Raw genomic sequence first — 16,779 nt, forward strand, 5'->3', positions numbered from 1 at the left:
AAGGTACAAACAAGCATGGATTTATTTTCTAAAAAATATTTCACTGAATAAAAGAAATGTAATATTTTAGTAGGTGTAGTGCATTAATTTTTTTTCTCATAAACTTACATCTTAATGGGCAAAACATTTTTTTTTCAATTACCTCTCATATTTGCCAGTTTCATCCTGGGGACAGGGAGTAGACCCAACTATAAATGGATTCTCCGTTCCCTGGGAATACAATGGTACCAACCCAACTAGTTTGATAACAGAAAGTAGAGCATTTTAGTTCAGAACTAGTGGGTGCAGGTGGAGAAGTTTTTACATTATAATGGGAGGTGAACTTTGATGTGGAAAAAATATTGGCTAAACACTATGTTTGAGTATGACGACTACGCACTTTGGCCGCACTCACATAAACACCCATGTCATTTGCGAGTCATTGGGAATACTCTCCGCAAGTCTCAAAAACCGTAAAGACAGGCACATCAGTGTCATTTAAGCATCTAGGGTAAAACATGGGCAAAACAACGATATGCGAAAAAATATACACAAAGTTTATAAATGACCCCGTTGTGTTTTTAGCAAAGGCATTTGCCTTAGGGGCAGGGAAAGTGAAGAGGCAAATCTCATTATCTGCCCCATAAGCCTCACTCTCCTACAGCAGCAACGCATGATGGATATAGAGCTGCAGAGAGTGCAGAGACTAAGTGCAACTAAACTGGTTAGAGGGAGGGAAGAGTTAAAGGGATACTGTCATGGGAAAAAAAAATTTTTTCAAAATGAATCAGTTAATAGTGCTGCTCCAGCAGAATTCTGCACTGAAATTCATTTTTCAAAAGAGCAAACAGATTTTTTTATATTCAATTTTTAAATCTGACATGGGGCTAGACATATTGTCCGTTTCCCAGCTCTCCCAGTCATGTGACTCGTGCTCTGATAAACTTCAGTCACTCTTTACTGATGTACTGCAAGTTGGACTGATATCACCCCCCCCAAGCAGCCTAACAACAGAACAATGGGAAGGTAACCAGATAGCAGCTCCCTAACACAAGATAACAGCTGCCTGGTAGATCTAAGAACAACACTCAATAGTAAAATCCAGGTCCCACTGAGACACATTCAGTTACATTGAGAGGGAAAAACAGCAGTCTGCCAAAAAGCATTTCTCTCTTAAAGTGCAGGCACAAGTCACATGACCAGGGGCAGCTGGGAAATGACAAAATGTCTAGCCCCATGTCAGATTTCAAAATTGAATATAAAAAAATCTGTTTGCTCTTTTGAGAAATGGATTTCAGTGCAGAATTCTGCTGGAGCAGCACTATTAACTGATTCATTTTGAAAAAAAATTTTTTTCCAATGACAGTATCCCTTTAAATTATGAGAGGGGACTATCCGTGATGAGAGGGGACATGATTACACTTTCCAAGTACATGCTTGATGGACTTTTTTCAACCCTATGTAACTAGAGAGACATTATACACATTCCTTTCAGCCACACAGGGATATTTATGATACATTTTCTTTTAATCATCCTCCAATGTTTCAGTAAGAGATTTAGATGGTGAAAGTTAGTTAGGACTCACAGAAATGTCCAGGTGTATGGTATATGTGCAGTACGGTGTATTATGGTAAGTTCCTATAACCAAAGCTCTCTACCCCTGATAAGATAAGAATGTTCACCTGGACAAGTAATTCTGGTTTCCCCAGTCCATGACCAGATACAGATGTCTGGTCCTCTGTACTTCCTGCTCCTGGGCTGCTCTCTTTCCCATGGTCAGACAGGAACCTCCCCCTGGGTAAGTGAATCCAATCTCCCCCAGTACTTACCCAGGTACAGAGCTCTGATTCTCTGTACTTCCTGCTCCTGGGCTGTTCTCTTTCCCATGGTCAGACAGGAACCTCCCCCTGGGTAAGTGAATCCAATCTCCCCCAGTACTTACCCAGGTACAGAGCTCTGACTCTCTGTACTTCCTGCTCCTGGGCTGTTCTCTTTCCCATGGTCAGACAGGAACCTCCCCCTGGGTAAGTGAATCTCCCCCAGTACTTACCCAGGTACAGAGCTCTGATTCTCTGTACTTCCTGCTCCTGGGCTGTTCTCTTTCCCATGGTCAGACAGGAACCTCCCCCTGGGTAAGTGAATCCAATCTCCCCCAGTACTTACCCAGGTACAGAGCTCTGATTCTCTGTACTTCCTGCTCCTGGGCTGTTCTCTTTCCCATGGTCAGACAGGAACCTCCCCCTGGGTAAGTGAATCCAATCTCCCCCAGTACTTACCCAGGTACAGAGCTCTGACTCTCTGTACTTCCTGCTCCTGGGCTGTTCTCTTTCCCATGGTCAGACAGGAACCTCCCCCTGGGTAAGTGAATCTCCCCCAGTACTTACCCAGGTACAGAGCTCTGATTCTCTGTACTTCCTGCTCCTGGGCTGTTCTCTTTCCCATGGTCAGACAGGAACCTCCCCCTGGGTAAGTGAATCCAATCTCCCCCAGTACTTACCCAGGTACAGAGCTCTGATTCTCTGTACTTCCTGCTCCTGGGCTGTTCTCTTTCCCATGGTCAGACAGGAACCTCCCCCTTGGTAAGTGAATCCAATCTCCCCCAGTACTTACCCAGGTACAGAGCTCTGATTCTCTGTACTTCCTGCTCCTGGGCTGTTCTCTTTCCCATGGTCAGACAGGACCCTCCCCCTGGGTAAGTGAATCTCCCCCAGTACTTACCCAGGTACAGAGCTCTGATTCTCTGTACTTCCTGCTCCTGGGCTGTTCTCTTTCCCATGGTCAGACAGGAACCTCCCCCTGGGTAAGTGAATCCAATCTCCCCCAGTACTTACCCAGGTACAGAGCTCTGATTCTCTGTACTTCCTGCTCCTGGGCTGTTCTCTTTCCCATGGTCAGACAGGACCCTCCCCCTGGGTAAGTGAATCTCCCCCAGTACTTACCCAGGTACAGAGCTCTGATTCTCTGTACTTCCTGCTCCTGGGCTGTTCTCTTTCCCATGGTCAGACAGGAACCTCCCCCTGGGTAAGTGAATCCAATCTCCCCCAGTACTTACCCAGGTACAGAGCTCTGATTCTCTGTACTTCCTGCTCCTGGGCTGTTCTCTTTCCCATGGTCAGACAGGAACCTCCCCCTGGGTAAGTGAATCCAATCTCCCCCAGTACTTACCCAGGTACAGAGCTCTGATTCTCTGTACTTCCTGCTCCTGGGCTGTTCTCTTTCCCATGGTCAGACAGGAACCTCCCCCTGGGTAAGTGAATCCAATCTCCCCCAGTACTTACCCAGGTACAGAGCTCTGATTCTCTGTACTTCCTGCTCCTGGGCTGCTCTCTTTCCCATGGTCAGACAGGAAACTGCCCCTGGGGTAAGTGAATCCAATCTCCCCCAGTACTTACCCAGGTACAGAGCTCTGATTCTCTGTACTTCCTGCTCCTGGGCTGTTCTCTTTCCTATGGTCAGACAGGAAACTGCCCCTGGGGTAAGTGAATCCAATCTCCCCCAGTACTTACCCAGGTACAGAGCTCTGATTCTCTGTACTTCCTGCTCCTGGGCTGTTCTCTTTCCTATGGTCAGACAGGAAACTGCCCCTGGGTAAGTGAATCCAATCTCCCCCAGTACTTACCCAGGTACAGAGCTCTGATTCTCTGTACTTCCTGCTCCTGGGCTGTTCTCTTTCCTATGGTCAGACAGGAACCCCCCCCTGGGTAAGTGAATCCAATCTCCCCCAGTACTTACCCAGGTACAGAGCTCTGATTCTCTGTACTTCCTGCTCCTGGGCTGCTCTCTTTCCCATGGTCAGACAGGAAACTGCCCCTGGGGTAAGTGAATCCAATCTCCCCCAGTACTTACCCAGGTACAGAGCTCTGATTCTCTGTACTTCCTGCTCCTGGGCTGTTCTCTTTCCTATGGTCAGACAGGAAACTGCCCCTGGGGTAAGTGAATCCAATCTCCCCCAGTACTTACCCAGGTACAGAGCTCTGATTCTCTGTACTTCCTGCTCCTGGGCTGTTCTCTTTCCTATGGTCAGACAGGAAACTGCCCCTGGGTAAGTGAATCCAATCTCCCCCAGTACTTACCCAGGTACAGAGCTCTGATTCTCTGTACTTCCTGCTCCTGGGCTGTTCTCTTTCCTATGGTCAGACAGGAACCCCCCCCTGGGTAAGTGAATCCAATCTCCCCCAGTACTTACCCAGGTACAGAGCTCTGATTCTCTGTACTTCCTGCTCCTGGGCTGTTCTCTTTCCTATGGTCAGACAGGAAACTGCCCCTGGGGTAAGTGAATCTAATCTCAATCTCCTCCCATAGTCAGATAAATCTTTAGATTCCCTATACTTCCTGTTCCTGGGCTGATCTCTTCCCCTTGTTAGGGAGGAATTCACATGTAAAGTTCAAGAAAACATATGAAAGACTTGGCCTCTTAACCAGATTTATTCTTCCAACACATAGGGGTTATTTATCAAAATCTCTTTTTAAATCCAATCAAACTAGAGCCATGATTTACCCTTATTTACTATTTAAAAAAACTTGAAAAAAATTGGATCGAGAGAAAAACCGCAACTTTTTTGGACTGTCTCTTAAAAACCACCATTTATTTGGATTGTCTCGCTAAAACCACGATTTTTTTCAAGTTTGATGCCCGAAAACCAAAAAAAATTTGAGGCTTTGAGGAAATAAAACATGAATATTTTGTGGGGTTAAAACAGCTTCAGATGGTTAAGGGGACAGCTTGTAAAAATTGCCCCCCTTCCTCAGGCCTAACGAAAGGGCCTAGGTGCTCCAAAGCTTGCAATTTTTACTTATTCAGTTAGCCAATAAAAGGTATCACCAAACTTTACATTTTCTGCATTTTTTCAGTGGCAGTGGAATCTTAAAACTATTGACTTTTACATGAATTCGGAAGGTTTTAGATGGAGTTTTGGAACAGATTCAGGGCATAATAAATCACGTAAAAAAATCGTGGGTTTTTCTTCTGTGATTTTTTTGATTTTCAGTATCAAAACTGATTGTCACTATCGGCTCCCTAAATGCAGAACAAGTGCTAGGCTCCCGGTCTCGGATCAGCTTCTGCCTTTAGCTGCCGCCTTTGGCTTTAGGAGGAGCCCTCAGCTACTCAGATGCCACCAGGTCTTAATATGAGAGGAGCCAAGCAAGAGTTCTGGACGAGCAAAGGGGCACAATCATTGCCAAGGATTTAGGATGGAAGGCAACACCAATTTCAGAAGGATCAAATGGGATAGTGTGGTGAGGCAGGCCGGGGTCGGTACAGACAGAGTTCAAGCAAGGTCAGGCAGGCAAGGTTCGGTATCAGCAGAGTTCAGAATAGTCAGGTAGGCAAGGGTCAAAACCATGATCAATACACAGAATAAAGCCCCCAGGAACTAATCAAATTAGACCTAACAACGGCACGTAAAACCCGGAAGCGCACCATAGTGGAAACCGTCACCAGAGGGAAAGGAACCACACGGCGTTTGTCCCTGAAGGCCACTAGACCACCAGGGTCAGCCCTTACAATAAAAAAGTTGCGGGTTAATAAATAATCCACTTAAAGGACAAGGAAAGTCTAAAATAGAATAAGGCTAGAAATGCTGTATTTTGTATACTAAATATAAACATGAACTTACTGCACCACAAGCCTAATCAAACAAATGATTTATGCTTTCAAAGTTGGCCACAGGGGGTCACCATCTTGTAACTTTGTTATACATCTTTGCAAGACCAAGACTGTGCACATGCTCAGTGTGGTCTGGGCTGCTTAGGGATCGTCATAAACAAAGCTGCTTGAGTTCTGCATGGCTGGGAAGTAAGGCGGGGGCTCCCCCTGCTGTACATAAGTATGATTGTTTCCCTGCAGAGCAGTTAGGGACCGTCTGAGAATTCCTATCCACAGCAGTAAATGAAGGGAGAATTTCACTGCATACAGTCAGGTTTCTTATAAAAACAATACACATTTTTTAATTAAAGTATATTGGAGATAGGTTTGTTTTTCATTAAAGTAAAAATGGGATTTTATTTTTTTGCCTTTCCTTGTCCTTTAATATACACTTGTCTAACACACAGTCCTGCCTGATCTCACCCAGCAGAATGGCTTCTTTCCCTTGCACTGCTAGAATGGCCGCCTCCCCTCTACTTCCTTCTGGAATTATATCCTCCCTGAAAACAATCTTAATAACCACTGGAACCATTTAATTAAAATGTATTACACCACCTTACAAGCACATTAACTAGCACTTTATTAGGCCCAGCTATAAATGCCTCAGTCTATTTTATCAAATGAAGAATAAAGAAAAAGCCAGTACAGTCTTATTAGCCCTCCTACCAAATTCTATCTGCAATTATACATTATATATTCTGTATTAATAAAAAAATTCCTCATGTCCGCCATTTTGTTTAAAATGTTCCTGGCTGTTACACTAGAAGTATCTTGTAACCTTCTGCTACTGTAAAATTCTAGGAGATGGATATATATATAGAAGTCTTGTTTAATCAAACATATGCCAAATGTGAAACACAGGGCAGATATGGGAGGGAGAGAACAATTTGATTATCTTTATGGAAAAAATGTTTTTTGTAAGTGTGAATTCAGGCGTTAAACAGAGACCTGCCATATAATGAGTGCAGTACTAAATGGTTTTGTGGTGGCCAATCAGACAATGAAAGTTGGTGTGAATGTTTTTGTTCTCCTTTAACCTATCAATATGTTATATAAATCTTCTGGAGCTCATCTCCCATCACCCGCTGCCATATGGAATAAATATGGTTCCGAATTCTTTAGGATTTGTTCTAGTTAAACTGCACATTTGACTTTAAGGTATTGTTGAGTTGACAATCCATCATTGGAGCTTTATTTACTTTCCTTGAGTCATATCCTCCTGTGTTATTCTCACTGCAAGTATTTCTACAAGAAGCCCACCATACCTGACACTTTGCATCTACTCTGTGTAGCACAATATCCCGAAGAAGCGAGAGGTTGGCACACGGAGCGATTGAAACCGGGGTCCTACCCCTGGTGTGTTTATTGCATCAACAACGTTTCGGAGGGCGTCCCCCCTTCGTCAGGTGATACAAAGAATACACATTAAATAGGCACAATATCCACTTCCACCATCTCAACCTCACGGTCTCTCTTACTAGAATCATCTACATTGGCAATTAGCCTCACAATGACTATTTGTTAGACTGTCTTGTTCAAAGGAGGGAGTTGTTGGGTCAGGACCTCGTTGTGAGTGACTTTTCCAATGATACAGCCATTGCTCATTCAAAGTTTCAATCAGAGAAAGAAATTTATTCAAGCACCGAATACAAAATCATTCAGTAGCTCGGGAGAATTCTCTACCAAACACTGTTACATAGAACATCAGCTGCTCCCATATGTATGTCCCTTCACTGGCTCCCAATCTCCTCTAGAATCAAATTACTAACACTCACATTCAAGGCCCTTAATAATGAAACCCCTCCCTATATTTCATCTCTGATCTCCAAATACTCTCCTTCACAAAACCTTCGCCTCAGAGACCCTTACACGATCCTATCCAGCCTAAGAAGCTGCAAAAGAGATGGGGAGACCTCAAAGGGAAAGAGGGGAAGAGAGTGGAGAGAGTTAAGGGAGAAAAGGCCCACGCCCATGTTTCTAAAGAAATCTAGAGATTGTGGTGAAGCAACAATGGCGTCAATACGCAGGGAGGATTCAAGTAGATTTAAGCACCATGAACTAGCTAATAGAACCTAACAACGGGAAATGTGCTAAACACTGAAATCCCCTTAAATAGTTTGAATTTCGCGCCAAAGGGCAATGACGTCATCACGCCGGCGCATAAACCCGGAAGCGCATGCCCGCATGTGCCATAGGAGAACCTGAACAGGAGGAACACGGCAGCACATGGCAGGAGACCCCACCACCCACTAGACCACCAGGGTGAGTCCTTAAAGGGATACTGTCATGGGGGGAAAAAAAAATTTCCAAAATGAATCAGTTAATAGTGCTGCTCCAGCAGAATTCTGCACTGAAATCCATTTCTCAAAAGAACAAACAGATTTTTTTATATTCAATTTTGAAATCTGACATGGGGCTAGACATAGTCAGTTTCCCAGCTGCCCCCAGTCATGTGACTTGTGCTCTGATAAACTTCAGTCACTCTTTACTGCTGTACTGCAAGTTGGACTGATATCCCTCCAGCAGCCGAACAACAGAACAATGGGAAAGTAACCAGATAGCAGCTCCCTAACACAAGATAACAGCTGCCTGGTAGATCTAACAACAACACTCAATAGTAAAATCCAGGTCCCACATAGACACAGTTACATTGGGAAGGAAAAACAGCAGCCTGCCAGAAAGCATTTCTCTCCTAAAGTGCAGGCACAAGTCACATGACATGGGGCAGCTGGGAAATTGACAAAATGTCTAGCCCCATGTCAGATTTCAAAATTGAATATAAAAAAATCTGTTTGCTCTTTTGAGAAATGGATTTCAGTGCAGAATTCTGCTGGAGCAGCACGATTAACCGATTCATTTTGAAAACATTTTTTTTTCCATGACCGTATCCCTTTAAGGGCACTGAAAAGGGATTAAAACTCTTAACAAGCAATAAAATATAAGAGACTGATAAAAACAAGTTACTAAAAGAACATTTATTGAGTAATATGTTTTCCATACAAATAATCCATTAGTGCCTACGTTAGTGCGAGTGCTTGTTGAGATGCGTCCGTAGCCAATAGGTAATGTTGACATGGAAGAGCCTGGAGGGAAATTTTTATCACAAGGTTTTACACATTCTGTACATGTGAAAGTTCCTTGTGTTTGAAGTCTCTGATGGTTGATAACAATTCTATTTGTGGACAACACTTTGCCTCATTCTGTGCAAGGGAAACAACGTTCTTGTAGGAAAATTCTCATATGTGGTGGAAGGTTCTTCTTAGAAGAGAATGTTTCTCCACATCTATTGAATGGCAACGTTTTCTGTCCCGTGTGAATTCTCTGATGCTTCGTGAGGCGATTCCTTAAACTGAAACCCTTCCCACATTCTGTACAAGAAAACGGTTTCTCCCCGGTGTGAATTCTCTGATGCTTCGTGAGTTCAGCCTTGGAAATGAAACATTTGCCACATTCTGTGCAAGGAAAGAGTTTCTCTCCGGTGTGAGTCAAAAAGTGGTGCTGAAGATTTATTTTCTGGGCGAAGGTTTTTCCACATTCAGTACAAACGAAGGGTTTTATTCCTGTGTGAATCATCTGGTGTTGGGTTAGATGACTCCTTCGAGAGAAACTTTTCCCACATTCTGTGCAAGGAAATTGTCTCTCCCCCGTGTGAGTCATAAAGTGCTGCTGAAGGTTTTGCTTATGGCAGAAGCTTTTACCACATTCAGTGCACATGAAAGGTTTTATTCCCGAGTGAATCTTCTGGTGTTCAACTAGATATCTCTTTAGAGAGAAACATTTTCCACATTCTGTACATACATAATTGTTTTCTTCAGTGTGAATTTTCTGATGAGTATAAAGTTGCCTTTTCTTCAAGAATATCTTCCCACAGTCTGGGCATTCATACTCTTGTTCCACTGAGGAACGTTCCTTGTGGGAGTTGGGAATGTTCATTGTAATGATGGTGATTCTGAGTCTGATACAGATGTTTCTTTCCAATGTGAGGATTTGCTGGTGTTGGAGAAGTTGCACAGTCTAATGGTCTCTTGTCTTTATCCAAAGAATCACAATCATTGGCTTCTGAGGCTTCTCTACCTCTTCTTTATTTGATGAAAATATGTAAAAAAAAGGAAAAAATTATTTAGAATGTCATTCACTAAAAAATGTGTATTAAGTTTTGGTTTTGTATTTTAGGTAATTAAGTTTTTTTTACAGTTTGGCATAGTCATCACCATAAGTCAGATAAATTATGTGTTATGCCCTGCTTTATGGCAGCTGAGATTCTAGCTATCTGTATAACAGAACATTCTGTCCCAGTGGCTGCACAGATCCTATCTGATCCCCATTGTAAGCAGCAGTCCTGTCCTGCTTTATGGCAGCTGAGATTCTAGCTATCTGTATAACAGAACATTCTGTCCCAGTGGCTGCACAGATCCTATCTGATCCCCATTGTAAGCAGCAGTCCTGTCCTGCTTTATGGCAGCTGAGATTCTAGCTATCTGTATAACAGAACATTCTGTCCCAGTGGCTGCACAGATCCTATCTGATCCCCATTGTAAGCAGCAGTCCTGCCCTGCTTTATGGCAGCTGAGATTCTATCTGTATAACAGAGCATTCTGTCCCAGTGGCTGCACAGATCCTATCTGATCCCCATTGTAAGCAGCAGTCCTGCCCTGCTTTATGGCAGCTGAGATTCTATCTGTATAACAGAACATTCTGTCCCAGTGGCTGCACAGATCCTATCTGATCCCCATTGTAAGCAGCAGTCCTGTCCTGCTTTATGGCAGCTGAGATTCTAGCTATCTGTATAACAGAACATTCTGTCCCAGTGGCTGCACAGATCCTATCTGATCCCCATTGGAAGCAGCAGTCCTGTCCTGCTTTATGGCAGCTGAGATTCTAGCTATCTGTATAACAGAACATTCTGTCCCAGTGGCTGCACAGATCCTATCTGATCCCCATTGGAAGCAGCAGTTCTTCCCGGAAAAATTCACAATGACAAACTGAGAACAGAAATCTAACCCCACAGTAAGTGCAATACAACATTAAAGGGATACTGTCATGGGAATTTTTTTTTTTCAAAACACATCAGTAAGTGCTGCTCCAGCAGAATTCTGCACTGAAATCCATTTCTCAAAAGAGCAAACAGATTTTTTTATATTCAATTTTGAAATCTGACATGGGGCTAGACATATTGTCCATTTCCCAGCTGCCCCCAGTCATGTGACTTGTGCTCTGATAAACTTCAATCACTCTTTACTGCTGTACTGCAAGTTAGAGTGATATCACCCCCTCCCTTTTTCCCTCCAGCAGCCAAACAAAAGAACAATGGGAAGGTAACCAGATAGCAGCTCCCTAACACAAGATAACAACTGCCTGGTAGATCTAAGAACAACACTCAATAGTAAAATCCAGGTCCCACTGAGACACATTCAGTTACATTGAGAAGGAAAAACAGCAGCCTGCCAGAAAGCATTTCTCTCTGAGGGGCAAATTCACTAACATTCGTAGTTGCGCCAGGCGCACTTCACCACACTTCGCCAGGCGTAGTTTCGCCAGCGCTCCGCAAATTCACTAAAATCCGAAGTTGCACAGAGGGGTAGCGTAAGATTGCGAAGTTGCGCTAGCGTTGATTCGCTAAGTGAAGCGAAGTTACGCTAGCGAAGGCTAATTTGCATACTGCGCCAAATTCAAATTTCAATGGAGGAATACGTATCAGCACTACAAATGCCTGGGAAACCTTCAAAACATCAAATAAAATTTTTTATTTGCCCTACACATGTGCCCACTGTCTAGGTAAGTTGCCATGAGTCAGGAAATGTAGGGGGGAAGGAGGGGAGCCCCAAATAATGTAGAAAACACGCCAGAGTTTTTTGGGACTTAGAAAAAATTTTGACTTTTTTTGAAGCAATCCCTATCTACTCTATTGCGCTTCGCCAGGTCTGAGGTGGCGAAGGAAGTCTAGCGTAAAAGGTAGCATTCAGTACACTGCGCGCGTTAGTGAATTTGCGTAGTTACGTTCGTAGCGAAAATTCGCCAAGCGTAAGGGTGCGAAGTAACAATAGCGAATCTACGCCAGCGTTCGGTAGTGAATTTGCGAAGTAACGAAAATGCCAAACGCTAGCGAATTAACACTAGCATTCGGCGCTTAGTGAATTTGCCCCTCAACGTGCAGGCACAAGTGACATCACTGGGGGCAGCTGGGAAATTGACAATATGTCTAGCCCCATGTCAGATTTCAAAATTGAATATAAAAAAATCTGTTTGCTCTTTTGAGAAATGGATTTCAGTGCAGAATTCTGCTGGAGCAGCACTATTAACTGATGTTATTTGAAAAAAACATTTTTTCTGATGACAGGATCCCTTTAACCAAAGGAACCATAAACTCCAATAAATCCCCCCAACATAAATAACTGAGCCATAAGCACAAAGACATAAGGAGAATAAAAAAGCAATAAGTGATCAGTATGAGAGGAAACAAATGGGCTCAGTAGCACAAGCTGACTCCAGTGGATTCACAGAATTCAGGGGGGATCAGTGGAAACACTGATATAGTTACCTGTCCTTGGGCAGAGTCTCCTCATTAGCCTGCAGAGCTCCTGTACCCACACGTCTCTTCCCCACAACTAACTCACCTTTTTGGTAAAAAGATTCCCCCACAATATGTAAAGGGGGGCTGATGAGTTCCTGTTCTCTAACGACCTTCATTAGCATAGTCACATGTTTATCATAGGATCTTAATTAGCATGGGATATCAATAGCCTGGATCCAACCTTAATTTGCACCCTGGGGTGAAACTATGTAAAATAATAAAGGTGCATCTTTATTCCCTTAGTCACCTGTTTAACATACTGTGTGTGAGTTGGGCTTCTATAAACAACCAAAAGAAAGAGGCTTCCACAGAGTAAAATATAAATATATTCAATACAAATAATGCACTTACACCTTAAAAGTATAATTGGCTCATCGAAGTTGAGGCTTAATGGTTTCTCCCCAGGGTGAATACTTTGGGGAGTATTAAGGCTGGTCTTTGCTCCTGATGTTGAAGTATTCACCCAAACACACCCTTAATCATAAAGAACAAAATAAAATAGGAAACCAGTTACTTTATTACAATTAAGAAGAAAAATATTTGTAAAACAATATACCAAATTGAGTTTTATGTATAGTAAAGCCACAAATGTTTACCCCATAACCATATATTTTTTAAAAAAAGTACAGATGTGAGCAAATCTAAAGCCTGTCTTTCTACTCCAAACCCAAAGCTTTCCCAAAATGAGTAGTTCACAGCTTTCACTTTATGTCCCACATATCATTGGGTACCAAGAAGTATCATGGATCTGAATTGTGCATAGAATTACTAAAATATCTGGCACGGAGAGACCCCAAAATGTACATTGGAATCCATATTTCATCTCTTTATTCACATTATTCGTTATTTACGATTGTCTCAATGAATGTATTAGCTGGTGGAAGAAATTGAGGCTGTGTTGCTTGTAAACCTCTTTTCAAGGACCCCCTCCAAAGCTTTAAAAGCCCCCCACCCCCCTCTATGGCGTCTTTTTCCCTTCTGCTTTCCTTGCTCCATAGAAAGCAATAGTTTTGTTTTTTTTAACCTTGGGAAAGCATTAGGTGTCTGGAAATGGCACGTAGGGACTGGGTTTATTGATCCAGGAGATCTTTTCCCCTGCACATTACCTCATATTTGGGGCCTTCAGTGATGTTCAGCTTGGCCCCCATCAGCAAGTGCCTGTCCCCCCATCCGTGTGCCCTCCTGCCAGCCTAAAAGCGTCCAGTGGCGATGGTGTGTGGCTCTGCACCCCGGTATTTTTGTGGAAGGTTAGTAGTCCTCATAGTTGTCTGCGTCTGACTGCCTCCATTTTGTTTTTGTTTGGTTCCCCTGTGCGGGGAGATATTCTTTAAATGGAGTCAGAATTCGGAGCCAACTGCCTCCCTCACAAGTCTTTCCGAAGGTTGTGTAAAACCTACACTCACTGAGTTTTCCAGAGAATATCTCCAGTCCTGTGTTATGGCTCCAACCTCTACTCCAGGTAATGCACTGAATCCTATTGTTGCTATGGAAAGTGTTATAGCAACTAGAGTTAAATGGCAACCTCCCAGAACTGGCTACTGAGATGCATATCAGAGTAGCCTCAGCTGAGTGTAATCATGGGATCAGATACACGACCGGACCTTCCAGGGTTGTGCTCGGAACTTTCCAGCTGACTCTACATTTTGTTACAAGTAGTTTGTGCAGACTCAGGTAATGATCTGGGAATAGACTTATTGGATACACACCTGAGTAGCCTCACCTGATCAGTTACACACTGAATGTCTAAACAATTGCTCCAGGCCTGTGTTATGGCTGCTGCTACACTGGGGATGACCTGAATCCTTTCATATGTCATTGTGTAACATAGATTGTAGTAGGGAACACTCTGGTTAATTGGGGCGCACCTGAGCAGCCTCTGCTGAATGTAATCATGTGACCAACTAGAGGTATAGTGAAATTATTATATATTAGCTGCCGGTGTACAGCTTCAGGGGCTGTTGTTCTATTCATATAAGTAGTCCTCCTCTCTGGGCCTTTTCTCCAATTTTCAGGTGCCCAATGTTGGTTATATGGCTGTTCTTTGACGTAGTTGTTCAGCTTAAATATATTGCAATATATGGACAAACAATCCCTGTTTAAAGGGTAAGGCATTTTTCAGTAGCAGTAGCACAAAATGTCTCTGTCTTAAATATATTGATAATGGGTTGAGTGCAGAGGACTCTTGTAGTTGACTATATGTATTTTGTGGTCACAGTCTCATTGCACCCCCGCCTAATGGTTTTATAATTAGTGGTGAGCACAACTTTCCCTTGTTAGTTGTTTTAGGAAGCCATAGGCAATAGGTATATCAGAGGCCTGTATTTACTAAAAGGTGTGTAATGTTATGATCTTGCTCAATGCTGTTCTTGGGCCTTAGGGCTTGTGTACTACCAGCAAGTAACACACGTTTTTTGTGACAGGCAGAATTCATGATTGGTATCTGAATGTATTGCATTGTGTTAACACTCAGGCTATGTATATGTTTTAAAACCATGCTGTCTGTCCTAATTTTTTGGTATTCGTATGCCTTAATCTGTAGCATGAATTGTTAATCGTGTCCTGTTGTTGGAATGCTCTATAGTCTGTTACTAGTTTGGGGTTCGTAGGCCCTTGTAATTTTTCTAAGGCCAGACAGTATGGATGTGTTAAAGGGATACTGTCATGTGAAAAAAAAAAATTTTCAAAATAAATCAGTTAATAGTGCTGCTCCAGCAGAATTCTGCGCTGAAATCCATTTTTCAAAAGAGCAAATTTTGAAATCTGACATGGGGCTAGACATATTGTCAATTTCCCAGCTGCCCCAAGTCATGTGACTTATGCCTGCATTTTAGGAGAGAAATGCTTTCTGGCAGGCTGCTGTTTTTCCTTCTCAATGTAACTGAATGTGTCTCAGTGGGACCTGGGTATTTACTATTGAGTGTTGTTCTTAGATCTACCAGGCAGCTGTTATCTTGTGTTAGGGAGCTGTTATCTGGTTACCTTCCCATTGTTCTGTTGTTTGGCTGGGGGGGGGGTGATATCACTCCAACTTGCAGTACAGCAGTAAAGACTGATTGAAGTTTATCAGAGCACAAGTCACATGACATGGGGCAGCTGGGAAATTGACAAAATGTCTAGCCCCATGTCAGATTTCAAAATTGAATATAAAAAAATCAGTTTGCTCTTTTGAGAAATGGATTTCAGTGCAGAATTCTGCTGGAGCAGCACTATTAACTGATTCATTTTGAAAAAAAAAAAAATTCCCATGACAGTATCCCTTTAAGCTGTAACAACTGCAGGTATATACGAGATAGATATATCATGCCAATAACTGCAGCTTAACCAAATGCATAGGGTTATATGTTGTAGTTGAACTTTAGTGTCACTGGGCCTGTAGTAACTATTGGGCTCTGGTATAACCAATGTTTATGTTTATATCTGATGTTTATATCTCTTGCCAGCTGGTATATAGTGGGAGAGTTGCCTATATCCCCAGGAGTCTCTCGGGTGTCTCCCCAATGCTATTGACTCTCCTCTAAATCAATCATCTTTTTTCCCTTAATAAAATCACTTATTTTTACAGGTATGTCTCCCCATCTCCCCCACCTTAAGTATGAACCTTTCTCCAGGCTAGGTGGGAAATCTGGATTCAACATCAGTGGCTGAAGAATATAGGGGTTATTTGTAAGTTTTAGGGTTCATTTATTTTTATGCCATACCTTTACAGTGGCTCTATGGGTGTTGGAAATCGGACTTAGAAATATCCAATCATCTAATCACATTACATTTTCCAATGAAAATTTGAAGTCCGCTTGCTCCAAAACACACCATTGTGTCCTTTGCTTCCTGTTAGCCCAATTCAAAATCCACAGTAGATGTACTGCTGTGTAATATAAGTATATGTCTGGTAATCATAGACCCCCCCTTCTCTTTAAGCCTCGTTAATATTTTATATTTCAACCTTGGGATTCCCCAGTATATTGAATTAACATAGATTTTAATGATCTAAAAAACATCTGTGGTATTTCAATCAGTAATACCTGAAATAAATACTTTATCGGAATTACTTTATCATTTTAATCGCTTGAATCCTCCCAAACCAAGATATCTTAAGCTTTTTCCAATTATACAATAGCTTTTGAGTAGTTGCCAAAAAGGGTAGATAGTTATCCTGATATCATTTATCTGTCAGCCTGAATTTTCACCCCTAAGTATTTAATAGTAGGTTTAGCCCATTTTAAATGAAAATTCTTTTTCTTTGTTTTATAGTATCTACAGTATGGTCTGGCAAATTAATGTTTAAGATCTCTGACTTGGCTGAATTATTTTAAAGTTAGATAATTCTCCAAACTTGTTGAACAATAGCACTACGTTAGATAGAGATACCACTGGTTTAGTAATAAACATCAAGAAATCATCCGCCAAAGCTGCACACTTGTATACTTTACCAATTACCTCTAATCCTGAAATACTGGTATTATCCTTAATGTGTGAAAGTAAGGTTTTCTTTACTAGTAAAAATAGAATTGGTGAAAGGGGACACCCTTGTCTTGTCCCATTAAATATATTGATCCTGGGAGATAATGTACCATTCACTTTTAG

General features: G+C 42.3%; 1 protein-coding gene across 3 annotated transcripts; it reads right to left on the bottom strand.

The window, feature by feature from the left end:
• Positions 1-8,579: 8,579 nt before the first annotated feature.
• Positions 8,580-13,763, bottom strand: LOC108695571 (gastrula zinc finger protein XlCGF7.1-like). 3 transcript variants are annotated; one of them, XM_041568219.1, is made up of 3 exons: positions 13,305-13,763; positions 12,550-12,672; positions 8,580-9,706 (listed from the first exon to the last, which is right to left on the bottom strand). In XM_041568219.1, exon 3 carries the CDS (start codon positions 9,558-9,560, stop codon positions 8,823-8,825), a length of 738 nt encoding a protein of 245 aa, XP_041424153.1. In that variant the 5' UTR covers positions 9,561-9,706; positions 12,550-12,672; positions 13,305-13,763; the 3' UTR covers positions 8,580-8,822. The 3 variants fall into 3 exon arrangements, with proteins under 3 accessions (XP_041424153.1, XP_018079650.1, XP_018079649.1); XM_018224161.2 differs by lacking the exon at positions 12,550-12,672 and having other exon boundaries at positions 13,305-13,655; XM_018224160.2 differs by lacking the exons at positions 12,550-12,672; positions 13,305-13,763 and adding an exon at positions 12,166-12,276.
• Positions 13,764-16,779: the final 3,016 nt, after the last annotated feature.

The sequence above is a fragment of the Xenopus laevis genome, chromosome 6S (genome assembly GCF_017654675.1).
Source record: "Xenopus laevis strain J_2021 chromosome 6S, Xenopus_laevis_v10.1, whole genome shotgun sequence".
Lineage (NCBI taxonomy): Eukaryota > Metazoa > Chordata > Amphibia > Anura > Pipidae > Xenopus > Xenopus laevis.

What these genes read in the sequence shown, in the direction of transcription:
- LOC108695571 (XM_041568219.1), bottom strand. Translation starts at nt 9,560, where the DNA reads ATGAACATTCCCAACTCCCACAAGGAACGTTCCTCAGTGGAACAAGAG.